The sequence below is a fragment of the Narcine bancroftii genome, chromosome 7, assembly GCF_036971445.1.
Source record: "Narcine bancroftii isolate sNarBan1 chromosome 7, sNarBan1.hap1, whole genome shotgun sequence".
NCBI lineage: Eukaryota > Metazoa > Chordata > Chondrichthyes > Torpediniformes > Narcinidae > Narcine > Narcine bancroftii.
Window position 1 is genome coordinate 184,162,005 of NC_091475.1, and position 27,583 is coordinate 184,189,587.

At 37.3% G+C, this 27,583-nt stretch overlaps 1 protein-coding gene across 26 annotated transcripts in view; it reads left to right on the forward strand.

Annotated features, from left to right (window-relative positions):
- Nucleotides 1-27,583, forward strand: part of nbeaa (neurobeachin a) — a 1,045,297-nt gene that overhangs the window by 954,823 nt on the left and 62,891 nt on the right. For 17 of the 26 annotated variants that reach the window (XM_069891655.1, XM_069891654.1, XM_069891651.1 and 14 more), the window contains 4 exons: nucleotides 2,169-2,321; nucleotides 9,293-9,460; nucleotides 24,989-25,051; nucleotides 25,358-25,447. In XM_069891655.1, coding sequence (XP_069747756.1) covers nucleotides 2,169-2,321; nucleotides 9,293-9,460; nucleotides 24,989-25,051; nucleotides 25,358-25,447 — 474 coding nt within the window. The remainder of the gene's footprint in view (nucleotides 1-2,168; nucleotides 2,322-9,292; nucleotides 9,461-24,988; nucleotides 25,052-25,357; nucleotides 25,448-27,583) is intronic. The other 9 variants (XM_069891664.1, XM_069891667.1, XM_069891666.1 and 6 more) reach the window with 1 other exon arrangement.

Sequence of the window (27,583 nt, forward strand, 5' to 3'; positions counted from 1 at the left end):
TATTTTACTTGAGCTTCCTACTCATTAGTCTTCTGTGTTTTTCCACAGAGCCTCTTTGTTGAAGGTCCTTTTCTAAAATTATGATCTCCTATTTGTATGCTCTTATGTGAACGTTGGTTGCCATTTATTCGTTTACATTCGATGTATTTAGTAATTTCTTGATGTCATATGGAGGAAATTATATTGGCTGCCTTGTGATGGTTGGACCAAAAAAGAATCATCCACTCTGCACTTTAGCTTTAGGATCATTACAAATTCTTGAACACTCATCTGCTGGATTTTGCCATCCATGAGGAAGTTGTCTTCTGCTGCTAGTTACCTAATTGTCCTCCACTATTAAGATTTGTATCCAAATATGTGGCTTTTTTCAAACTTAATTATTTTCCCTGTCTTCTCTGGAAAGCAGTAATATCTTCATTCTACAATCTATGCAATGCAGAATTCATTACATTCAGTACAGCAAAGTACCTCAGTCTTTCAATGATCTATTATATATGATACCGATGTCATTGGTAATATTAGCTTTATATCAGATGAACAATCAATGTTTACTTCATTATTTCAAAAATTAAAATTAAGAATTTTGCAGATTATGAACAATGAAAAACATGGTAGTTTAGATGTGCACATATTCAAAAATTACATTGTATATTAAACACAGTCTGCTGGAACTCAATAGGTCAAGCAGGATCAGTGAGAAAAAGAATGGTTGACATTTTGAGCCAAACCCCTTTATCGAGATTGGAAATGTAGCCTGGGCAGTCTATATAGGGTAATTTCATATTCTCTCTTCTTCTGTATCCCTTCTACTCTTCCACTTTTCAGACTCACCCTCACCCAGCTTCCCCACCTATTCTCATGTTCCCTCCTCTTTAGTTCCATCCCTCTTCCCCCACTAGATTCTACTGCTATCTCTCCCACCCCCCACCCCCACTACTTTTTGGTTCCATTTGGTCTCTTTTTATGCCACCATTCTCACCTTCTCATCGAATCAGATTCCAATATTAGAAGCCTTTGTCTCCACCCTGTGTGACACATCCTCCTCCACCAGATCCCTTTGTTTTCCTGCCTCTCTCCCTTTGCCTGTTTCACATGGGACTCCTGTTGCAGGCTTCCTGCTTTGTCCACAACACTAGTTTTTTTTTACATTAGAGAGTTGCAATAAAGAGTTTCAGTTCAAAATATCAACTCTTCCCTTTCTCCAATTGATGCCTGACCTTTAGATTCCAGCATATGCAGTCTCCTGTAGTCTGCATTGTGTTGCTAGAATTAGAAACTTAAATCATGAAATTTCTTTACAATGAATATTTCTTCAAAAATTGTAATACGATTGACTATAATTCTTTTTGTTTCACAAATCTGGTATTGCAAAGTTGCAGATGCAAATTTGCTTTTAACATTTTAATGTAAAATTGTATTACATATTCGCCATTGAATCTAGTTTATTTTTTTTATATTTTGAGACTATATGCCTTTTGGCATCTGGTGAGAGTTCTCCAGGGAAGGACATCCATGATAAGAAATCCATTTTAGAATAGTAAACCTGCTTATTCACTGATTGTTAGTGGTCCTGTGGTGAGGGTATTTAGTAATTTCATTTTTAAAAATATTTTTCCAATCTTTTTTTCATCAGTTTGTAGAAATCATGCCCAGGTGTAATTATTGTTAAAATTATGGTATATTAGATAGCCTCTCATGGTGTTACATTGAAAGAGTAAAGATTAGTGCAGTATTCAAGAAGGGTGATGTCAGAAGAGTAGTGGGGGGAAATGGGAAGATAGATCTGAGTGGAAATGATCAAAATTAAGGGTCACTGGCCCATGTGAGGATAATTTAATCTTGGTTGCAAAATATTCATTTGGTAGGGAGTGGAAAAATGGGACTTAGGACCAAAAGCTCCCTTTAACAACAAAGAGCAATGGGAATCACCAAAGTAAAGCTTTTCAGTTGACCAAACACCTGTAATATACCTTATCATTACAAATCTAATGCACCAGATAAGGCTATTTATTTTGGTTTGTGTAATTGTTAACATGCTGTTTACAAATGAGTTGTATCGAAATACAATTGAGATGCTGTTTCCTATGAAACCAATAGTGAAATTAGTTTCTCAGCAATTATTGATCTGTTTAAAAATGCTGTTTATTTTCCCACTTTTCTTTAACCAGGAGCTAATTCCAGAATTCTACTATTTACCTGAAATGTTTGTGAACAGTAATAATTACAATCTTGGAATCCGAGAGGATGGAACAGTTGTTTCTGATGTCGCGCTTCCACCTTGGGCAAAGAAGCCAGAGGACTTTGTCCGAATTAATAGAATGGTAAGAGAGATAGATATCTGGATCCAGTAAAATGACTACACTATGAATAAACTGCAGCAAACCATTGTTCCAAGCTACATGGGACTCCAGACATTTCTCAGAGCTTTATTCATGTAACCTTATTAAAACTGAGTGTTCAATGCTAACAAGATTTTTGTCTGACCCCAATGATGTCACCAAAGGACTGAAGCAGCGAGTGTCCCTGATAATGTTACATGATTGTTGGGTTCATCAATCATAATTTACCAGTTATAAAAAGCTTTTGCGCAGATGTGCATCTGTGGTACCACTCATCCAGTCAATCCTTGCAGGCTAAATAGAACACATTCAATTCATGAATGGTAAAGTGTCTGAAGAAAAGGAATTCGAAGATTTTTGAGTTTATTCTTCAAATTGCATTCATTCCAATGTATCAATATAAACAGTAACTTACTTTATGGTGTGTGAACTAAGATGTAAGCTATTTGTATTTTTTAAAACAAAATGCTGTTTCTTTTGATGTCTAGTAATGATGAAAACCAGATTCATATCTGAACTGCATCAGTGCTTAGCTCAAAATAATATTTCTAGCGTGGTTTAATGCAAGACCAGATGCATCCAATTTGAGGTTAAAGTACATTTGACTTGTGCTTGGAGCTGTCAAATGAGATGAAGTAGTTATTAAACAATTTAAAACATTTTAGTTTATTTCAGAAGTAAAATAAATGTGCCAACAATTTTTGACCCTCAAAGCTTTCTTTTATTAGTTAAAATGCAGTTATATAAACTGATTTTTTTTTAAACATCCAATTTTTAAAAAATACGTTTGCCTAGTTTAGGTGTTCCTAAGGTCAGGGAGATGCATGTTCCCAACCCTTTGAAAACATTGGCCGAGAAAGATGAGTGATCGGTCAATTGTATTTCATAATTGCAATTTGTAATTGTAATTCCTAAATATTGGAAATGTTCTTTTATATTATATTATATAAAATATTTATATTTTTATTTATATGTTTATTATATTTCAACTGTCCATTAACTTTCTCTTTAGGATAGCTGCTGTATTTGCTCACTGTCTCTTTATTCTAAAATTCAAATGCAAAAATGCTGAGGAACTATCAGATTTTAACACCCTATACACTGAATAAATTGCATAATTAATAATAGTATACGGGCAGTCCCAGATTGAAAATGTCTGATTTACAAACAACTCATACTTGCATACTGAGAATTCAACCAGAAGTAGAATGCCATGAACTTTCAGTTTGAGCGTGGTTATGCTGTCATCACCCAGCATTGCGAGAGAGTCTGCTGTAGTATACTCTCGTGTGATGATGCACCCAACAGGGAGGGAGCAAGAGAGGGGGAGGGAGTGAGCAAGTGAATGAGAGGGGGGGAGGGAGCAAGCAAGCAAGAGGGGGAGGGGAAAAAGCGAGAAGGAGGGAGGGAGGGGGAGCGAGCAGGAGGGAGGGGGAGCGAGCAGGAGGGAGGAGGAGCGAGGGAGGGAGGGAGGGGGAGCGAGAACAAGGGAGAGAGGGGTTGTGAGAGGGAAGGGGAAGCAAGAGAAAGGGAGGGTGAGGGAGCGAGAGTAAGGGAGAAGGAGGAAGGAGCAAGAGAGAAGGGAGGAGGCAAATGAGTGAAGGGGTGAACAAGCATGAGTGAGGAAGAGGGGTAGTGAGGGAGAAGGGTAGTGAGGGAGAGGGGAGCGAGCAAAAGGGAGGGAGTAGGGAGGGAATGAAGATGCAGGAGGGCTGTGGGATCAGGGGCACTGCCATCACTCAGCATCGCAAGAGAGTAGCCATCTCTCCGTCATTTTCTCCTGTGAATGTTAACTTTTAAACATGATCTTATGACCATATGTAGTTACTTTTATTATAATGTACTGCATTATTATGTTTAAGATGGTTTAGCATATTGGGAAGTGTTTTAGATCTACGTAACAGAACTCATTTTTAACCCAGGGAGTGTCTGTATTTTGTATTTTACAAAAAATAAAATTGAATCAATCATCTTATCATGTTCCAAAACCTTTTACATATGTTGAGGTAGTTTTGATATAATAGCTGGAAATAACTTGGAAATGCAGTATTCAATTTGATTAAAGCAAAATATGACAAACCCTCTTCATCTTAGTTCTTTGGGTTACATCTTCCTTGGTGCCCCTCCATTTCAATGCATTCTGAAGTTTCTGTTCCTGATGAGACCAAAATAGTTTTCTGGCCTCTGTCAGTACATGATGAGGCAGATTGGGAGGTGGTGCTCTTGACAAATGGATACAAGAATCTCACCCCCACCCAGCATACTTTATTTTACTGTCTGGAATGGTCATGAGCCATTGATTCCCAAGACTCAGAGGGAATGTTATAATTTTACAAAGAGCCTTTGAGACAATCATGATTTATTTATTTCTATCCAACTTCTTATAGTAGAGGAGTAAGTCAAATAAGTGAATAAAGGTAAAAGTTCCATGTTGTCACGTAATACTACATGCAATTCTTTAACTTTGTTTACAGCACCCCTCACAGAAACCTACAACACCTGGTGTTCCTAGGCGAACTCCCCTCCAAGTGCTGACCAGTCCTGTGTCTGCTTAGCTTCCCAGGCATATTTAGGTGCTGGCACGATCATCCTAATAGGATTCTATCCTCCCCTCATCAAAGCTAACTTGAGTGTAACTAGGGCTTCATTATTGAAGATGCTGACATTGCTTTGTTTTGTGTTTCTCCAGCATTGTGTTTTACAAAAACCATTCAAAGTCTGTTCCCACCCTTACTTTTATATCTATACATTCTCGTCAATGACCATTGTTAAATTTGATTGTATTTACATCATTCCCCACCCCCGCGCCCCACACTCTATTGTTTGAGGAATTTCCCATAGGGAGATTTTAAAAATTATTTACAAAAGGAAAATCATACAAAGTCTGTTCCCACCCTTAATTTCATACCCATGAATTCCCGTCACTGTGCTTTGTTACATTTGATTCCATTTACACCAGTACAATCACTGTGGCATCTTGTTGCTTCTCCCCTCTGTTGTTTGAGGGACTTCCCCTTGGTCTAAGCCCCTCAATGTCCAGTAATGGGAGGACTCTAGACTGTGATCCTTCCCCACAGCGCCCTTGTGTTGGCTAAGCCTCAGTGCATCCCTCTGCATGTAATCGTGCAGCCTATAATGTGCCAATCGGTTGCATTCCCTCACCAACATCTCCATTTGCTGAAAGTCCAACAGGTTTTCGGCTAGACCAAAGTGAGTCATTCACTGAGTTGTTAGTCTTCAAACAGTTCTGGATGTCTGGCTCTGTATGCGTCCCTGGGAACACAGCCTTCTGTCACGCTGCTGATGGGGATGAACTGTGACTAGGATCCTTGTATCCTTCTCCACACACTCTTAGCGAATCTGCATTCAGCAAAGAGGTGGGTGGCTGTCTCCCCTCCACCACAGTTCAATCTTGAGGACAATGTGCATGTGACTGATGTTATGGTTGTACAAGAAGGATCTAATTGTGAGGGCTTCTCACACTACCAGCCAGGTCAAGTCCTGGTGCTTGTTTATGAGTCCTGGCAATGAGGCATTCCATTAGATAATCTGGATGGTCTGCTCAAGAACCACCCCAATGAGTCCTCATCTGTCATCATTGATGTCTGTCATGGTGCAGATATAGTGAAATATTTTCCAGGGTTCTTTTGTGAACCATTATTGTCAGGGAGCATTTGTGTAGGATTTGAGCATTTGTTCTGTTTGAGGAAATTTTATATTGCAAATGTTAAATGTGATGCGCATTATTTTATGCACTTAAGTGAATGAATTGACAATGATATGAAACTCAGCCATTGAACATGCTCATTCACAAGCATTGTCTGCATATTTTAGCTGAATGGATGAAGTTGGCATGGTTTTGTCCTTGGATTGCAAAGTAGTTTCAAAGTAGTTACTGTAATGGATAAATATTGGGAGGAATTTGTTAAGATTAGAGTGGGTTACATATATACACATATTTTAAATCAGATCTTATTTGAAATACTAAGAATTCATATTCAGGAACTTTACAGAAATTTTGAGAATGATATGCACATTTCACAAGTAGGTGCTAATTGAAATGATGTCATGACATGAATAGACCATTGTTTGGAATTGGAGAGAGCTGGCTGGTTGGATAACTACAAGGCTTCTGACCTTTCTGCAAAGTGTTCACAGAAGGGTCACTCCTTGGTTTTGTTTACCTAAGACAACAGCTTGAACAAGAAAGATAACTCCTGTTGTTTGCTGAAGAAGGTGGGGGTTTTTGCAAGTGAGAGAGTCACATGGGCTTTCTGGCAGTTGGAGAGAGAGGGAGAGAGAGAGGTGACAAGCTCTCTCAGCCAGTATGTGTGACACTGAAAGCAGCTGAAAAGTGCAAGCCAAGAGAAGCTGGTTGGAAACAGAAAGCTCAAGAGCAGTGGATGGCAGGAAGTGCTATCTGTCTGATGTTTCTCTTGGATTAAGAAGAACAGGAAGGAATTTCGTGGTAGCCTGAAAGAAAGAGGTTACCATCTGGAGAACCCTGATGGGGAAAGTTTCATCAGCGGGATATTGACGTGACTAATGGTGGTACCTCTGTTGTGGACATCCTGGAACAACAAATATCTCTCTGCAAACCTCCAAAGAATCTTCTTGAGTGGTAGATATTTACCTTTCGAGCACCAAAGGCTGGTGAACTTTATACATGTTAAATTCTGTGCACAGTATAAGAATTGCCTGCATCCAGAGAAATTGAAAGAAGGAGAAGCGAGATTGAACTGTGAACCAAAGAACTTTTCTTAAATTTACACACGCATCATACACGTGCCTTAGAATTAGAAGGGAGTTAATTTGGGTTAGTTAAGTAAATAGAGAGATAAGTTAAAGTTTGATTCTATTTTCATGTTTAAAGTTAATTAAAATAACTTTTGTTTAAATAAAATATTTGTCATGGTGAATATCTATTGCTGTTGGGTCTTGGGGTCCTTTGGGCTCGTAACATTTTCCATTTGCCCTGTAGATTAGCTCCACTGCAGCAGGAAAGTTGTTGGAAGCAAGAATATAAGAGAAAAAAATAATAATGGTGCAGAAATAATGCAAATGAACTTATTCAATTAAATGGAATTCTTGAGGGACTTGACAAGGCATAGGCAATGTTGATATTTCTCATGGTTGAGTGTCTAGAATCAATGGTTATGACGATGAAAGGTAGTAATTCAGGACAGAGATAATAAGAATTATTTTCACCTATATGGTGGTAAATACATGGTATTCTGCACCCAAGAGGACAATAGAAGCTTATTTGCTTGATTCCTTCAAGAAACATGCCAATTGTTTCTTTTACATAGCAAGAGAATGTAGGATACGGAATCAGTGCAGGAAGATGGTGCTAGGATAAGATATCAGCCATAACTTACTGAGTCAATTGGAAAAATGCCATCAAATGAACTGTTAGGGTAAGGTTGGCTTTTAGAGGGATTGACTGTCAAAGGAGATGTTAAACTGATTCTCAGGTTGCATACTTCATTCGACATTATTTTAAAAAGCTAAACTCTATTAAATTGGAGCATTCTGATCACAAATCCTCCCCATCTTTCATACATTTCAATGAAACTCTAAATGTGGACTGTTTAGGACCTGTAGACATTGTGAAACATTTAATAAAAATAAAAGGTGTTCTTACTGTACTTTTGTCAACATTCTTCTTCAAGAGAAAAAAAAATAAAGGAAAATTTACTGCAACTATAACTGTACTAGTTACCATAAAAGAATAAATGATTACAAATGTAATTATATACTGTGGGGCATTGAAGTTTTGAAGGGCAATATATAAATACAATTTTTTTATTTGTATTTGTTCCCTTCCCTCTAACCAGGTCATTGAAGTGGAGATTTGTTTATGTCTAAAGCTCACAAACAAGGCACTTCAACTGCTTTTCCCTTCGCAATTGGAAGCAGTGATCATTGTTTAGCTTTTACTTTCAAATTACATAGTTTGTCCTTCAACTATGCTATTTCTGAGTATCTTAAATAAATGAAGACTTTATGAAATAGTTAAATTCGTAATTTGGCATACTATATCAATTTTAATACAAACAGAATAAACATTTGAGTTCTTATTTGACAGCTTTTTTAATGATGACCTTAATTAATAATATCTTCTGCATTATTTACATTAAAAAAAATATTTTGAGGTTTTTTTTTAAGGAATGTCTTCTAAAGGGATTATGTTTAGCTGCACTATTCAATGGTATTCACAGCACTGTTTTAGGATGGGATCTAATTGAAAACTATGTCCAGCCAAATAGCTCATACATTTTTGTCTTTGTGTCATAATAGACATCCTCCGCATTTCTATATATTGTTGTTAGTGAGAGAGAGTTGCTTAAATACGATGATGGCAGCTAAAAATATGAGGATAATTCAGTGAACTGTGCTGACTTGACCTTGAGGATGCGCACATTATGATAATTTGTATTTCCTAATTCTTAAATTATTTGGTGGGCAGGGAGAATGAAAATGTATGAGGTCAAACTGTTCAGGCACATCTGTCATTCATTTTCTTTAAGGAATAATATTCCCTTATTGTCCCTTAGTTTTTAAAAAAATCCTCAAAGAGCCTTACTCTATTTTAAATAATGTTGACATGTCTCTATCTGGAATTACAACATTTTACTTGCAATAATAATATTTAACATTTACACCCACTTATGCATTTCAGATGAATACCATGATATACTTTTATTTTTTGTATCTAAAAATCATTTTCTCTAAGTCTCATTAACCCAAATTTATTAACATTTATGCAACATTTTGTCAATGCTAAAAAACATTTCAGTATAATATCTCTGAAACTATATTAAGCACCTTTTTAGAGTGATGAGAAGCAGGAGGAAGAAAAAGGAAAAGCAAACACTGAAGAGTGGAGACTTAATAAATATTTTATGATGCATATGGCTTTATTGTTTTAATATTTTAATGTTTTCACGCAGGCTCTGGAAAGTGAATTTGTTTCGTGCCAATTGCATCAGTGGATTGACCTTATTTTTGGATATAAACAGCGAGGCCCAGAGGCAGTACGTGCTCTCAATGTTTTCCACTACCTGACATATGAGGGGTCTGTGAATCTGGACAGTATCACAGATTCCGGTCTCAGAGAGGTAAGACCTATTGCAGATCCAAAGATCAGTCCTTTTAGAACTGCTACTATTAATGTTAAGCCAGAGAGATCTGTTAATATGAATATTCAAACAAAACTCTTTAAATTGATTGCACAAGATATATTTTTACTTAAAATAATCATTAATGTAATGCATACCTTGTGTGGATTATATTTTTGATGTCACAATTTTACCTTTTCTGACTAAAATTATAAAATATAATAGCGCAGAATTCAGTTACATATTTTTATCTGAAAGAATTGTATTTCAGTTCTTGATCTTTCTTTACGGACATAAAAAAGTTTTTTCAAGTATTTATTCAGTTCACCATGGTTTTTTGGAAGAATATTGAAAGTCCTTTGAATCATTGAAATAATTTTCAACCAGTAACATTCAATATTTGTTCTCAACAGCTCTGGAAGATATATTAGAGCTTCAGTAAATTCATCACAAATCCAAGTTTGATCACATGATTCTTTAAATGTAATAATTCATGTAGTCTCAGTTTCATGTCAATTAAAATCTTGATCTTACTTTGACTAACTAGAAGAAACATTGAACACTAGGGACATGAATGGATGTAGCATACTTGCTTTTTAAAACAAAACAAATAATATCAAATAAAGAGTGAAGAATTTGTTTTAGCAGGGTTAGTTTCTAGAAAGGAATAGATATACAAAATTAGCTTAAAATAAATTCTTTCCAATCTTCTTTTTCCTTATACCTAATTGACGTAAATCCTTTCTTGTTCTTCAGTGGTGAAAAACTGCCAAGGTGAACAAAACACCTACAAAACCATTGCTACGAATTTTAAAATCATAAACATGCCTGTGCAAAATAAGAACATCCTCAAATACTGGTCTTCTCTTTCCTTATTGTATTCTTTTTTGGGAAACAATTTGAAGGTCAAAACAACATAATTTTAATGGGCTCAGGGAAATCCTTTTAGTGGTATTTTGCACCCTTTAAAGCTATGTTCATATGCAACAAATCTGCCACTAAAAGACAAAACTCATCATTTGCAATAATGTCATAGTATAGTATTTCACTACATCAAACTGTAATATGAAACCACAAAAACCCTTTCAAACATTTGGGCTGTTGAGAAAACTTGTACTGAGTAATGTCACATGCAAGATTTCCACAGATAAATATATCCAATTGACAGGTCAATTAGTGGGACCAATAAATTATTCCTGTAGTTCCTTTAAATCAATATATATTGTTTCCATCATTTTTGATATGCCTTCAAAATAGTTTTGTCAATTTACTAGTGCCAGTTTTTTTCCATGAACAATGGAACCTCTGAGGGGTTTTTAACACTTACTCAGAACATTATGAATATGTGGCAGCTGGTATGCAATGCTTAAGAGAAATAGAGCTGTTGTACTGTGCTGGAGATATCCTTAGATATTTACCATCTGTTACAAAATAACTAAAAAGGCAATCCAATACAAAGGAGAATTTTTAGTAAAAGCAACTTAGATATAAAATAGAAAGTCTGCAGTAGAAGAACAAATTATATTATCTAACCAACCTGTTTTGGTTTTCATTTTGAATGCAGCATTAGATTTAGTAACTTTCATTTAAGCATTCTCATAGCAAGCTTAAGTTCACAATATCGCTGGAACAGTCTGTTCAAAGTTTTATATATTATATTTAGTCCCACCTTATCTGCAGAGGATATGTTCCATGACCCCCAGCGGATTCCTGAATCCTATACCAAATCCTGTATATACACGTATGTGCCGCTTAATGTCCGTTTGGGCAACGTCTGACCATATATATATCCATGGTCCCATAATTATTCAGTTTGTGCGAGCAAGTCTGCATCAATTTAGAAAAAGCAATCACTAACTATAGGAAATTGTATACTGTATACCCACACTGATCCCACTGCCCTGCTTTCTCCCCACATCCTGTGGTGGTCCCCACATTTATCCCTCTGCCCTACTCTCTACCCACAGCCCATTCTCCATTTAAAATTTTTGGACCATGGTTGACAGTGTGTAACTAAAACTGCGGAAAGTGAAACCGCAGAAAGGGGGGACCATTGAATGTGTGTGTGTGTGTGTGTGTGTGTGTGTGTGTGTGTGTGTGTGTGTGTGTGTGTGTGTGTGTGTGTGTGTGTGTGTGTGTTATATTCATACACATACATCACTCTCTCGCTTTCTCTCTCTCTCACTCTCCACACACACACAAATGTGTGTATGTATATACATAGTATTACGGGTTATATTTTATATTATATATAACTATTTTTAAAAGAGATAGATTGTAGGGGTTTTAGTGTAGGTCACCTCAAACAGAGTAACACTTCATATCTCATTTAAAATGTAAGAGCTTAGCAGGCACTAGTGGCTTTGCAAAAGACAATGGGACTGTTTTGGAAGGAATTTTAAAAAGCAGGTGCAAATAAACAGTCCAGACTCAAATATCTTTCAAGGATCATGTTAGCCCTGCAAGAGGTTCTGGCTTTTACAAGCAGAGAGAGAGGAAAAGACCAAATAGGATTTCTCTGAGAGAGAGATAGAATTTAGCTTGAGTTCTGCAATGGCTTTTTGGATCTTGTCGAAGACCCCATTTTGAAGACGGGTTGTGAGTTCTGAGTTCAGGCTGTTGAAAACCCCTTGTAGTCCTTAAAAGAAGAAACGGCTGGCTAAGTGTTTCTCCTGATGTAAAGGAAACAAGAGGAACTCTGTGGTGACTTGGAAGAAGAGGTTATCATTTGGAAAAACCTGATAGGGCAAGTTTCTTCAGCAAGACACTGAAGTGGCTAATCGGAGGGAATCAGTTTGTGTGCGTCCAATGAGCAACAAATCTCTCTCTGAAACCAACTCAAACCTTCATGAGTGGTAACCATTTACTTTTCAGCACTAGACCCTGGTGAAAATTCTTAATTGTTAAATTCTATGCACAGAATAAGAATTGCCTGATACTGGTGAACTTGGAGGAGTGAAAAGTGAGATTGGACTGTGAAACAAATAACTTTCCTGAACATATACACATTACATACATGTGCACTTAGAATTAGAAATGGATGCAGTTAGATTAAGTTAATAGTAATAAGTTAAAGTTTGATCCTGTTTTCATGTTTAAAGAAAATTAAAGGCAACTTTTGTTTAAGGAACCATTTGTCTTCATGAATTTCTAATGCTGCTGGGTTTTGGGGTCCTCTGGGCTTGTAACAATACAGCGTCCTCCATAATGTTTGAGACAAATATACTTTGACTTTCATTGGCACAGCTCTGGTCCTCCTGTTGAAAAATGGCAACTACAGACAGACTCCAAAGGTGATTAAAAGCTTGAGGCAAGTTTAGCTCTCTTATACCTGCTCCAATTAAGTAATTAAACATAACTGAATACTCACAAACACCTGTGAAGCTTAATATCCCAAACATTATGATGTCCTGAAATGAGGGGACTATGTATAAAAAGTGCTGTCATTTCTACATGGACAAACCCAAATGTATATAATTAACTTTGAATAAAATCTGGAATCTGCACTTTAATTATGTGTGAATTGTTTGATTACAAATTGAAAACTGTAGATCACAAGGGAAAATTAAGGAAAAAAAGTGTCTTTGTACCAAACATTACGAAAGGCATTGTGTGTGTGTGTGTGTGTGTGTGTGTGTGTGTGTGTGTGTGTGTGTGTGTGTGTGTGTGTTTTTATATTATCTTTTGCTTGTTCACTATAAGGACTTTAATAGATCATTTCTTTGAAGCAAAACTTTCCTGAAGACATTTTATGTCTTTCATTTGCAGATGAAAGCAGCATTGTGTATGTTCTGGATAAGTATAAAATCTGGACTGAACCACCCTCAGAAGATTTTAGAAAAATAGGTCATTTAAATGTAATGTTCACGTTAATTCAGTATTTTGCTCCAGTGATGTAATTTTTCTTAATTTATATGATTTTTGTCCTAATGTCTACAAATTAAAGTCTACAGATGCTCCTATTATTTTTCTTAAATGGAAGTTAGGCCAGTGAAATCCATGGAAAGATGCATAGACAATGTGCACCAGCCTTGGGTTGGTCCAGCTTCTTTTGTTTGATCGTTTGGTATTAATTTTCTGGTACTTGGTCTTCCTATCCTGAAGAAGTATATGTTTGAAATACTTAACCAAGACTCCTTTGTTTAAAACTTATGGGCCTTAACCTGCCTGTATTCTATATAATGTCCTTATATGAATGTGATTTACATTATTGTGATTATAATTTTTTTTAAAACTGAAACTACTTTGATTTGGTTTGCATTCATAATTTTCCTAAAAATGGAAATGAAAAATAAGCAAAGGGACTCAAGTAAGATACTGTCTTTGAAAATACTGAATTAATTGCTTGATTCCTTCACTAGATTGGCAGGGGGTGTAGAATGCAGAAATTAGAAATTAGTATTGAGGGTTAGAGTCTTCTTTCCTTGTACTGCATGGATTAAGTTAATGAACTTAGAGATATTGTCCATTGTTTGTCTTTTCTTAATAAATCCAGTTTCGTCAAGTTTTACTATTTTTGGTACACAGACAGCCAATCTGTTTGCTCATAGTTTTGCTATTATCTGATTCCACCTGCATTGAATTCGCCCATCGTTATTGAATGAAGATCTACCGGGTCCATTGCCTGAAGAGGGCGCACAAAATCAGTGAACCGGTGCGGACTCGAAAGGCCAACATGGCCTGTTTCCGCTTTGTAAATGGTTATATGGTTATATGAGAGGAAGTTTAGCGAGCACAATAGAGGCATGGAGTAAGAAATGACTAGTGTTTTAAATTGTGCTGATTTTAATACCAAAGGCTTGTAAGGTAAGTGGAGTGAGGTAACCATTATAGAAACTTAATTAAGAGAGGGGCAGGATTGACAACTCCTCATTCCAGGGTACAGATATGTCAGGAAAGACAGAGGTGGGGGGGGGGAAGGTAAAAGGATGATATTGATGCAAGTTCTGAATATTTAAACTCGCAGAAAGCCATTTAATTGGGATAAACTGATGTCATTTGTCATTTACCTATTAGATTCTGGTAATAGTTTAAAGAATGTTGTCAATACTTAAAAAAAAACAACCTAAGAAGTAATGTGGCAGAGCAAATTCCCATTCCATGATAGAATTCTGTCAATTTACATTCAATTCACTGCAATGAAATTCAGACATGTTCTGTATTAGGGAAGAAGCAATCGGCTTTATCATTTTATGCCAAATCTTTTGAGGTCAATCAACACAGACAACGAGAATGAAAACCCATCTCACTTTCTGATTTTGTATATCCTGTGCATTTATGGCTCATCTATGGCACATAAGTTGGTTTATCATTTGCAAATTGTACATGGAACCATTCCTTAAAAATTATTTATCTGAGCTCAGATCTAATTTGACAGGCAATACAAACTTTTTCAATTGTCCAATATTTTAATCCTTGAGGATACGCTGAAATATTTAACTATTCATCAAGTCCAGTTATGTTACAGCAATCTGTAATTTTTATAGATAATTGATTGGAGCTAGGGTTTTGGAAATCGTGCAAGCTAAATATACAGTACTTCTGCAGTGGTTTGCAATAGATGAATTTACCTTTAATACATGAAATAATACAATTCATCAAGGTTTTTAAAGTTGTTTTGTGGTGGGATTCTGTACTTCTGTCAGTTTGTGTATGAAAATTCAAGCCAATACATTATAGTGGTTCAATTTTGACATCCATTATGTCTGTGAGCTCTATTTCCCTGTGGTTTTCCTCCAGGTGCTCCAGCTTTCTTTCATGTCCTAAAATATATGGAGGTTGGTAAGTTAATTGGCTACTTTAAATTGCCCCTTGTGTGTAGTGAAGTGGTAGAAGCCAGATGATGTTGATGGAAATGTGGTGAGAATAAAAATAAGATTAGTGTATGATAAGTGTAAATGAGTGTTTAATGATTAGTGTCAATCTGGTGAACCAAAGGGCCTGTTTCCTTGTAGTATGTCTCTGAATCTATAAACAATGGTCCTGATCAAAATGCAGTCAACTGAAAAAATACCACTGCACAGAAAATTGACAAGAGCATCATACAACTATTTCAGCAGACAACCCATGGTCAAATGGTTGGTTTTATTCAATGAATCACACAGTAAACCACAGAAGCATGTTGCCTGGAATAAAAGAACAGTTATGTAAGTGTTTAATTGTGTCCTTAAAAGTTACTGGTAGGAAATGTTGTTGCTGATTGTAGCATGTGGATTTTTTTTGGCTGTAATTTCTCTCTTTTTACCCTTAGTTAAGATGTAAATTAGTTCACACTGTTTAATGCCCTATCAGTTTAAAAGAAAATACAGATTACCTATAATCTTCAAGTGATCCAAAAGAATTCAGTGGAGCAGAACTCTGGGTACCACTTATCCAAAGTTTCAGGCAGAACAATATGACCCCATCGGGCCTATGTGTCGCTGAGGATTCACCAAGACTTTCACCAAGAAAACTAGAGTTAGAACATAATGTTAGAACCTTGCACAGAAAATCATCCTTTATTTTGACAATCTTTTTCAAGGCCCTCTATAATGCATAAGTCTGCACTTCGATCTATCAGGAAGCAGTTTGGAAGAAAATTCCAAGGGAATCTCATCTGTTTATCAACATACTGATATCTTTCTTCTCTTCTGCACCATGCTTCCTAATGTTTACCCTTGAGTAGCACCCAAACAGAGTGAGATTTCAGCCATGTTGTTCTTTTAAATGTAAATAATAAGAAAACTTATCAGTTGGAACTTTTGCTTTGGAGTAAAACTTTCTTTCTTGAAAGATATCTGTCTTACAAGTGCAAATGGTGTTCTCTATTAATTCATTTGCAGTACAATTTTATTTTTAGAATAGCTCTTTTCCATGTTACCAAATAGATGAGCCATCTTGATATTCTCCCCATCACAGAAGACAATTTTCAATCAATTCAATGAGATATCATGAAATGGCTAAAAACCCACTGCTTACGGGATAGCAAGGCCATTGCAAACAGAAAACATCACAGATGTATATTGAAAACCTGAGCCTAGATTTACATTGTGGCAAGAAAGATTGGAAGAAAAACTATCAGGGCAATGACTCAGTCTTGTTTGACAGCAGTCTTCACTGAACCCATTGGTTAGGATCGTGGTTTGACAGCAAGTGTAAAATGGAAGTGAAATGCTGAGGGCTGGTAAATTGAAGGAGAGTTTTTCACATTTCCTCCCATTTAATTGGATGAGAGTGGGAAAAAAAGGCATCGCGATTAAACAAGTTTGCTGATGAGTCAAAGCTGGATAGCAGGATGAGTTATAAAGTGAATTCATTGAATAGACAGACAAAGGGATATAGCAGGTTTAGTGTTTGGAAAGTACATGAAAATGGAATATAATGTACTATTAAAAATATTAGCATACATTATATCTTGCAGAGTATTTTTTAAATTGCAAGATTTTAAAAAATGGTGTTCAGGTGTCCTCACACTTATACTCAAATCCCAGGGTTGCTTGACTTGCTAAATGTTTCCAACATTTTCTGTTTATATTTTTAAATAAAGAATAGTGGTGAAGAGTGAGCTGTAAACAGAGTTGCATATTCACATTGAGACACATCTTCAATGTATGTTTAGCTGCATTCAGATCTATTGTTATGTACAGTGTACATAAACAGTTCAGAGAGCTCATTGCTGTATCTGACCCGACCTTGTTGGTTTTCGTGCAGTTGGATAATCATGTTGAGGAACTTTGGGGGACATCCGATGCGCTCTAGTATTTGCCAAAGCCCTTTCCTGCTCACGGTGTCGAAGGCTTTGGTGAGGTCAACAAAGGTGATGTAGAGTCCTTTGTTTTGTTCTCTGCACTTTTCTTGGAGCTGTCTGAGGGCAAAGACCATGTCAGTGGTTCCTCTGTTTGCGCGAAAGCCGCACTGTGATTCTGGGAGAATATTCTCAGCGACACTAGGTATTATTCTATTTAGTAGAATCCTAGCGAAGATTTTGCCTGCAATGGAGAGCAACCCTTCTCCATTAACAATGGCGTGAAGCAAGGCTGTGTTCTCGCACCAACCCTCTTTTCAATCTTCTTCAGCATGATGCTGAACCAAGCCATGAAAGACCCCAACAATGAAGACGCTGTTTACATCCGGTACCGCACGGATGGCAGTCTCTTCAATCTGAGGCGCCTGCAAGCTCACACCAAGACACAAGAGAAACTTGTCCGTGAACTACTCTTTGCAGATGATGCCGCTTTAGTTGCCCATTCAGAGCCAGCTCTTCAGCGCTTGACGTCCTGCTTTGCGGAAACTGCCAAAATGTTTGGCCTGGAAGTCAGCCTGAAGAAAACTGAGGTCCTCCATCAGCCAGCTCCCCACCATGACTACCAGCCCCCCCACATCTCCATCGGGCACACAAAACTCAAAACGGTCAACCAGTTTACCTATCTCGGCTGCACCATTTCATCAGATGCAAGGATCGACAATGAGATAGACAACAGACTCGCCAAGGCAAATAGCGCCTTTGGAAGACTACACAATAGAGTCTGGAAAAACAACCAACTGAAAAACCTCACAAAGATAAGCGTATACAGAGCAGTTGTCATACCCACACTCCTGTTCGGCTCCGAATCATGGGTCCTCTACCGGCACCACCTACGGCTCCTAGAACGCTTCCACCAGCGTTGTCTCCGCTCCATCCTCAACATCCATTGGAGCGCTCACACCCCTAACGTCGAGGTACTCGAGATGGCAGAGGTCGACAGCATCGAGTCCACGCTGCTGAAGATCCAGCTGCGCTGGATGGGTCACGTCTCCAGAATGGAGGACCATCGCCTTCCCAAGATCGTATTATATGGCGAGCTCTCCACTGGCCACCGTGACAGAGGTGCACCAAAGAAAAGGTACAAGGACTGCCTAAAGAAATCTCTTGGTGCCTGCCACATTGACCACCGCCAGTGGGCTGATAACGCCTCAAACCGTGCATCTTGGCGCCTCACAGTTTGGCGGGCAGCAGCCTCCTTTGAAGAAGACCGCAGAGCCCACCTCACTGACAAAAGGCAAAGGAGGAAAAACCCAACACCCAACCCCAACCAACCAATTTTCCCTTGCAACCGCTGCAATCGTGTCTGCCTGTCCCGCATCGGACTGGTCAGCCACAAACGAGCCTGCAGCTGACGTGGACTTTTTTACCCCCTCCATAAATCTTCGTCCGCGAAGCCAAGCCAAAGAAAGAAGACATAAACAGTGTACAGAAACAGAATATCGCACAAAAAATGTGTGGCAGTTTTAAACTTGCAGGCCATCTCAACCTTGTCAGGAAATTCCATGCTGCATGATGATAAATATTTTTCTTTAACTAAATATTATGTTTATGTTTGTTGTCACATGTGCTGCGATATATGTGCTATCCAGCCAGCCTTCAGAAAATGCCACACTTCAGTGCATTTTGAATTTAAATTTCACAGAACCCTGGTAAGCAAACAACAGACAAAAGGATTAATCAGGACAATGGCAGAACTTTAACTGGCAATTCAAGTACATTTTCAATGGATTCCTGCCAATTCTCCAATCACAGCCTCAATAAGAGGGGACTCCATAACTGTCCTGCTCCCTCTCTCTGGCTGTACCAGCTTGAAAATCTGCCACCATAACCGCTTCTATCAATTTCCACCTTCTGTGATTCTCACATTTCTGTAACCTTCTTCTGCTGTAGCCATAATCAAACTTTGACAGACTCACTGTGGAAAGTATACTGAATGGTTGCATCACAGCCTGGTTTGGTCATTCAAGTGTTCAGGATAACAGAAGACTGCAGAAGTTAACAAACATAATCACGTCCATCATGGACTCAAACCTCCTGTCCATTGAAGACATCTGTAAGGAGTCCTGCCTCAAAAAGGCAGTTAACATCATAAAGGATCCTATCATCCTAGTCACAACCTCTTCTCATACGTTTGGGAAGAAGGGACAGAAGCCTGAAGGCCATCACCTTTAGGTTCAAGAATAATTTTTTTTACCAACAGCTATCAGGTTTTTTAAAAACTCCCCTTATTACTCTAATCATAGTCTTCTCCAGGATTACAAAAAGACCTGTCTGCATTATTGAAAAACTACTTTTTTTCATGCACAACCTGTAACTGAATGTTTATTGTCCTTCTTTTATATTACCTTTTTCTGTATTGGAATAATTTAATATACAATTTTATAATTTTTTGTTGCAAAACTACCTGTTTGGTTGCACCAAGTATTACAACAAGAGGAGCATTTGGGATGTTAATGTTTCTCCGATTGGGTTTGAAAGGAGTCATAAGAGATTGCAGATTGAGTTATCTCCAGCAAAAAGCAAATTGGAGAAAGAACACAGTGGGTTGGTCAGCATCAGTGGAGGCAGAGAGATGCTCAATGTTCCAGGTCAAAACCCTGCATTAGTCCTGGTACAGGATCTTGACCTTTTACTTCAACCATCTTCTGGCCTCCACAGTTGTTACCTGACCTACAGATCTTCCAACAGTTTGTTTTTCACTCGAATTCAAAGGAGTTTGTATTGTTATCAAATTTCTCTCTACCTCATCAGAACTTTTTCCTTATCATTCTTTTTTTAACTCAATATAATTTCTGTTATTTTATGCAACTGTACAATGTTTACTGGCACTCTGCTACTGGCCTTTGCAGCTTAGCATCGTAAACCCTAGCATTCTTGTAAATATTTACAGCAGATCACAAGGAATTAGTATATTTTTCAGAATTCCCATTTAAAAAAGCTGAAAATCTTTGGCATAAACAATTGTTGAGGCTGTTTTTGCCAGGACTTTGCAACTTAACTAAAATGAAACTGTGAAAAAATTGTGACATTGCAGTTCATTGAATTAGGATTTTTTTTGTATTTTCCTTTGTTTACGTTACTTGACATTCATAAAGAAATAATATTGTAAATTATTAGTTGGAATAGGCTGCTCATCTCAATGAGCCTGCTCCCCCATTTAATCGTTTTATACCTGACTCGATTATAAACTTAACCACACAGGTTCTCCTATCAATCTCTTGCTTATCAAGTATCTATCTAAATAGGCAATAAATAGTCATAGAACATAGAACGTTGCAGAATATTGCACCAACCTATGAATGTAAACCTGCTTCACAACAATCTTCTCCTTCCCTACCACACACCCATAACCCTCCATTTTTTTTTTACATTCATCTTTAAGAGTTGTTTTAATGTCCCTATTGTACCAGTGTCCATGACCATCCCTGGGGAAATGCATCACTTTCTGTGTTAAAGATTTACCTCTGACAATAACTAGAGGACATGGGTTAAAGATGAAAGAGGAAATGTTTAAAGGGAATATTAGGGGGAACTTCTTCACACAGAGAATGGTGAGAGAGTGGAAAAAGCTACCAGCTGAAGTGGTGAAAGGTTCAATTTTGACATCTAAGAAAGATATGGATAGGTATATGGATGTGAGGGGTATGGTCTCATCATCACTCCAGAGAGAAAAGCCCTCTGTCAACCTTGTTTCATAAAACATGTTCTCCAATCCAGGCAACATCCTGGTAAATTTCATCTGAACTTTCTCTAAATCATGTACAACCCTCTTGTAACGAGGCATTCAAAACTAAATGCTATACTGCAAATGTAGTCTACCAGAGTTTTACAAAGCTGTAATATTACCTCATGACTCTTTAACTCAATCCCCCAGTTAATGAAATCCAGCACAACATGCGCCTTCTTAACCACACTAACAACTTGTGCAGCAACCTTAAGGGATCTATAAACTTGAACTCCAAGATCCCTCTGTTCCTCCACACTGCCTTTAAATTCAACATTCCAAACTGCATCACTTCACACTTATTCAGATTGAACTCCATCTGCCTCTTCTCTGCATCCAATGGCTACAGCACATTTAGAGGGGGGGGGGGGGGTGCACGGACTGAAATAATTAAATTTTTTTGCTTTTTATGGAAGAAACCAACTAAACTGCTTCATGGGGAAGAGGGGCCACAAAGTTTGAGCAGAGTCCTATGGAGGCCATAGCCAAATGGCTGTTCTACACATTCACCACATCTTCAGCTTTCGAGTCATCTGCAAACTTAATAACAGACCTCCACTTTCTTCTCCATGATTAATCAAGAACACAATATAAAGATTAGCAAATTTCCTAAGCCATTGATGTAAATTGTAGAAGGCTGAGGCTCCAGAACCAATCCCCATGGCTCACCGCTTGTTACATCTTGTCAATCAGGAAAAAAATCAAGCCTACTTCCTATTTCCTGCTGGCCAGCCAATCTTTTATCAATGCTAACATTTACCTGCTTTACCATGACTTTTTTTTACCATATCCTTTGGTAAGAGCATGGTTATTGTGGGATGTGATGAGTGATCACATAAACAGAGCAGTTAGAAAGGAGAGGTGAGAGATGTGCCAGCAGTGTGGTTCAGGGACAGGAATCAGTCAACAGTTTTGCAACAGGTAAGGCTCCAGAATCATAAGATCACGGTTTTCATGTGGGGAGGAGCAAAGAACCTCAGCGGCATTCTTGAGAGGGGTTAGGATGAGGGATCAGACAGCAATGTTTCAAGAGGTGAGATCAGGGATACCACTGACATGTTTAGATGGGAAGGGTGGGGAGGGATGACAACAGAAATGTTGCTAAGGTTGGGGCAGGGAGAACTGAAGGTTCTCCACAGTAATATTTTGAGAGTTGGGAAGAAAGGATCACACCAGCAATGTGGTGATGTTGAGGGAGTCAGAATGATGGAAGTGAGGAACTACACCAGGAGGGTTGGGGTTACTCACAACAGGAATTGTCCAGTAAAAATCCAAGTGATGGAAAACACCTAGAAAAGGCTTACTTATTGTGCTTCAGTTATGTTTCATTTACTGATAAAGTGCAGCAAAATGCAGATCATCCAATGGAATTTGCAAGTAAAATATATTAAGTATTAAATAACCAAATTGAAATACAATATAAATGTGGAATAAGGTCTTGCAGTCTCAGCCTATCTATCAGAAACATCGTCGGTATTTCCAGCTCTGAACCTTTTTGCTGTGGAGCTGAGGGAGTCAAACGAACTGACCTGAAACATCTCAAACTTGCACAGCCCAAATGTTATGAGGAGTTAAATCATTTAGAAGTATTTACATATAAAAGTTTTTAGCATTTAAAACTGAAACAATAATTCAAGATTCAATTTATTGTCATGTAATAATGACAATGCAAAATTACACAAAATTTGTTTTTGTCTGCCATAAGGCAGACAGATTCGCCATCAGCAGAATCAAAGAAAGAGAAGCACTCAGAGTCACTGTGTGTCTGTGATTCACCTCCAGCGCTCCCACAGCCCCTGAAGTCATACAGAGTCCGGTCCAAACCATCAGCAGCCCGAGCTCCAGATCCAAACCTCCAACACAATCAAGAAACCTTCAGCACCCTCGGCACCCTCTTGAATTCTCATTCTGATACCTGGTACCACTTCAACCAGCCTTCACCCAATCTCCAGCAGTTTTCAGCCCAGTATACCAGTAAATCAACCACAGTCGCAAGCAACAACAGACTACTGCCTGTGTTCTTCGGCTGCAGAGCCTCTCACTGTTCTGACAAACATTCTGAAACATTTAGAAAAAATGATTGATGATGTCTACAAAACATTTATAAATTATTCAAGATTATCTTAAAAAGTTGTCTAGCCTTATGCCTCTTAATACAAAGTTCTAAAATCCATGTTGTAATCAGTGGGGCCTAAACTGGTGCCTGATTCTAGTGGCGATTTCCCAAAGTGTTGCTATGGGGTCCTCAGTAAGACTGGCCTCTGGTTTCTTCCATACTTCTTTTCCACTGACTACACAAAGTGGTGGAGTCTAGTGACAGATTTGATCCCTTAAACCACTTCCATGTTTGACAGCAGATGTGTTGAGACTAAAATATAATATTGTTTAAGCAGTTTAAACACTAACAATTCCATTTGGAAACAGCATAATCAACCTGTAAAATGTAGTCCATTAGCTTTCCCAGCACTCACACGATGTACTGTATATGTGTATCAAAATTACTTTCTCTGTAATGTTACCCCACACAAAATTGATTTGGCTGTAAATGCTGGCTAGCAAATGTTTATATGAAAAAAAATCAAAAATATTGCAAGACAAGTACAAGGCTGGGTGTAATTGAAGATGTCAAGTGTGTCTGCTTATTTAGATTAATATCTGCAAAATATAGTAAGGTTTTTTTCCTATTGTAGTTTGAATGATCTACATTGCCTGGTTTTCCTGCTGGCTTCCAGCCACCTACCTATCTTATTCACTGTGTGCAAATGGAAAGGACTGGGATGATTTTTCTCCATAAACATGTATCTGCTCATTATCTTAGTCAAGCTTGCCGCAGGGTGAGGCGAATTGAGAGAACAATATTTCACTTTCCAGACTGTGAATCATTATGCTTAGATATAAAAGAGGAAACCAAAACGCGTTTCCCACAGAGTGTATTCACCATATGGTGCATGCAGTATTTATTTTTCACTCCTCCGCAAGTATTAAAATGCTGGACACTGGGTTCTTCCAGTAGGCTAACTGATTGATATTTCCTTATTGCCTGAACAAAAATGGGTTTTAAATGTAAGACATGCATTGTCAATGTAATAGATTTTTTTGTAGTTTACAGGTTTCTTTTGCAGATTCTTAAGTTATATGGAGTTGTATTATATTAATAGTAGTTATCAAGGGAATCTTATCTTGTGCAAATTAACTTATGACAATATGTAGAACCTTTTATTCTCAAAAGAATAATGTAATTCTTCCAATAATGGGATCTGTCCTTGAATCCATGTCCAGTTCTTTGTTATAACAATATATATCTTCTTACCCATCCCCCATTACTCCCATACTCCAAGCCCTTTGATGAACAAATTACAGTTTCATCAATTTGAGAGTAAAGTTGATGTGATAAAATTGCAGTTTCCTTGTTAATACTTAACTTTAATGCATTTAAAATTGGATTGTGCTGTTGGTATTAGTCTTCCTGTTTGGTCTAAGCATACCGAGGTACCATAATTATAATGCTTTTTAATCCCATTTGTTCAGACCTTCCATTGAAAATGAACAAATTACTGACTACTTCTCATGTTGGTAATAAAAATAGCTGGAAGGAATTTCTTCTCGCTTGACAGTCCATGGCCTTTCATCCGTGCAGTGCTGACTGACTTGTCTCTGCTGTGAAACCAGCTATTTCTTGATTTTTCACAGTAGGGGATAATTGGTAGCTTATGTAATAATTAATTAAACAAGATTATTTTCTTTTTTTATTAGCACGTTATTTCAATTGAGAATTAGTGCTACAGCATTTTAAATAAGATGCAAATGTCGAATATAACACTAGCAAGTTGGCCATTTTGAGTTTCAGACATATGAATGTATATTTTCCCCAAGAAACCCTTGCTATGGAGGTGTTAATTATTTTGTTCTCGATGTCAGAATTGTTTTTAATGAGGAATTAAGACATTACTATAGAATGAACTGCATTTTTCTAAAAGGATAATTGCTCTTCACCAGTGACTATTTTGTCTTTCTTTCAAAGATCCCAGAGTCTAATTTCATTAAAGATCCCTATACCTTTCTCCTTACATCAGAATTTGTAAAGGTATTTTGGTTGAAAACATTATTTTTTAATAAGTTTGAATTTTTTACTGCATGTTACCAGCATTTTAACAAGTTTAACTATTAATCTATAAGTGAATTTAAATAAATAATTAATCTCAGCATGTTGTAGGAAAAGTATATTGACCATACTAACATGTAGGTTAATTTTACAGATTGCATTTGGAGCACATTTGCTATGAATTTCCAGAAATCATAGCCGAGCTAGTATGTGCTTGCATTGTCAAAAGAGCATTGACCCATCACTTTGATGCATATTGATCATGACGGTCATTCTTTTCTCCCTCAGGCCATGGAGGTACATATACAGAACCTTGGACAAATGCCATCTCAGTTGCTTATTGAGCCACATCCACCCCGAAGCTCTGCCATGCACCTGGTGAGAAATTATGAATTTGGAATCTACTACCTTAGTTCATTTGGTGCAAAAATTAAAGTGCTGTGTTGTAATACTTGAGGATGGCACATTTCGACAAATGGAAAAAAAATACCTGCCAATCTGCTCGAGTTGTTCCCACAAATTCATTCATAAAGAGAATAACAAATTTAGTCATCCCTTCCCCAAATTTCCTTTCCATTCATTTTAGCTAGTTATTCTCAGATCTGTACTTCTCTTGCTAAGTACACAGTCATTATTACAGAAACCATTTTCTTTCTTCTTTTGCTCCCCCACACCACCACCTCTATCTGTCCCTGCAATATTTGATGAGAGGTGTGACACAAGTCTGGTTGAGAGCAGTAACAAGACAGCGCATGACTGAAACTGGTGATAGGAAATTGTACAAGCAGGGAGGTGGCAAATAACCAGTACGTAGGAAGAGATTCTGATCACAGATGTGAGATTCAGTGAGAAACTGAGAAACACTAGAAGGAGAATTACTCTGGAGAAAAGAAAGAAATCTTTATAATTTCTGTCTTTGTTAAACATTCACCAGTCTGATGCAACAGCAGTGCAAATAAGGATATCTGTCCAATTAAAATTCACAAAAATAGAGGTGGTAGAAGTGAATTAAGGGTTATGGGGAAAAGGCTGGTAGTGGAGATTAACCGATCATCACAACAGCCATAATCACATTGAATGTTGGTACAGGCTCGATGGGCCGGATGGCCTAGGCCTTCTCCTATTCCTTATGTTCTTATGAAGAGAATGGATAGACAAAGATGAAAGGAGAGAAAAATGCACAGTAACTAAAATGAGGATTACAGATATAATATTTAAGAGATCTTAGGTAAAAACAATTATCAATACAAAATTAAAGAAAGATAAAATGAAGCAATGTTTCCTAATTGCCTGCTGCACATATAATTTATAGCTGAAAGAATGAAAATATTCCAACAAAAATAAATGTCAATGGAAAAAACTAAATTAGGAAGGGAAGATAATACTGGAATAATTCAGTAAATGGCAATCATTGTGTTTTTATTTTCTCTATATGGGCAATACCAAGTAACAAATTATATTGTACAAATTCCTGCCTCTCGGTTTTCAAATAACAAATGCAGAGAGAGATGCCCATTGGGAATATTCAATCATGCATTACAATGCATGGACCAGAGAGGGGAATTTTCACTTTTTGTCCCTCTTAGACACATGTAATATGGAGAGGAGTCTCAACCATTGATAGGTCACCCAAATTTCACCACTGAAATATCAAATCATCTTTTAAAAAGATAAAGCTTTTAAACAAAAGAATGAGCTTCTGGTGAGATCAGAGAATTTAAAATTAAACTGAGGTCTGATCAAAGCTGACTGAGGAGAATCAAAAGAAAAGAGGTCTAGAAATTTAAAAAAAATATTTTGTTGTGGATCAGAATAGATGCTAAAAGGAAATATTGAACTTGTATTCACTAGACTTCCCAGGTTGTCAGCTCATCCGTTTTTGAAGACAAAATATACAGGTTAAACCATTTTGTCCTACTTCTAGATCACGTTTTGAAAATCAAACTGATGTGATTGTGACATATTGACACTAAAGTTGTTGAGGCGATTCTAATACTGTGCACAGGTGGACCAGTCACTTGGGATGTAAAAATGATGGCATGACTTTTCCAATCTTTTTTATAGAAACAAAGTCATGGATATGGCATCCGTCAAGAGAAAATAAAATTAAAAATTACTAAATCGAGACAATGTAAATTTGAAGGGTAGCAGTTTAATTTTGAATGGCTATATAGAAGTTATCCTTTCCTCTCGATAAAACGCAGTACATAGAAACATTGAAAAGAGGAGGACTTGTCCATTTAGCCCTTTGAGCCTGTTCTGCCATTCAATAATCATCATACTAATCTAAATTGCTCCTGCTATCACCCCATATCCCTTGATCCATTTACCACCAAGAATAATATCTTACACCTTCTTGGATATATTTAATTGTTACTAGGTTCAACAACTTTCAGTGGAGAATTCTCAAGGTTTACCCCTCTCTAGAGGAACAAATTTCTCCTCATCTCAGCTTTCAGTGGCTTTCCTTATCTGTGAACTGTAACCTCTTATCCTAACTCTAAGATGTCAATA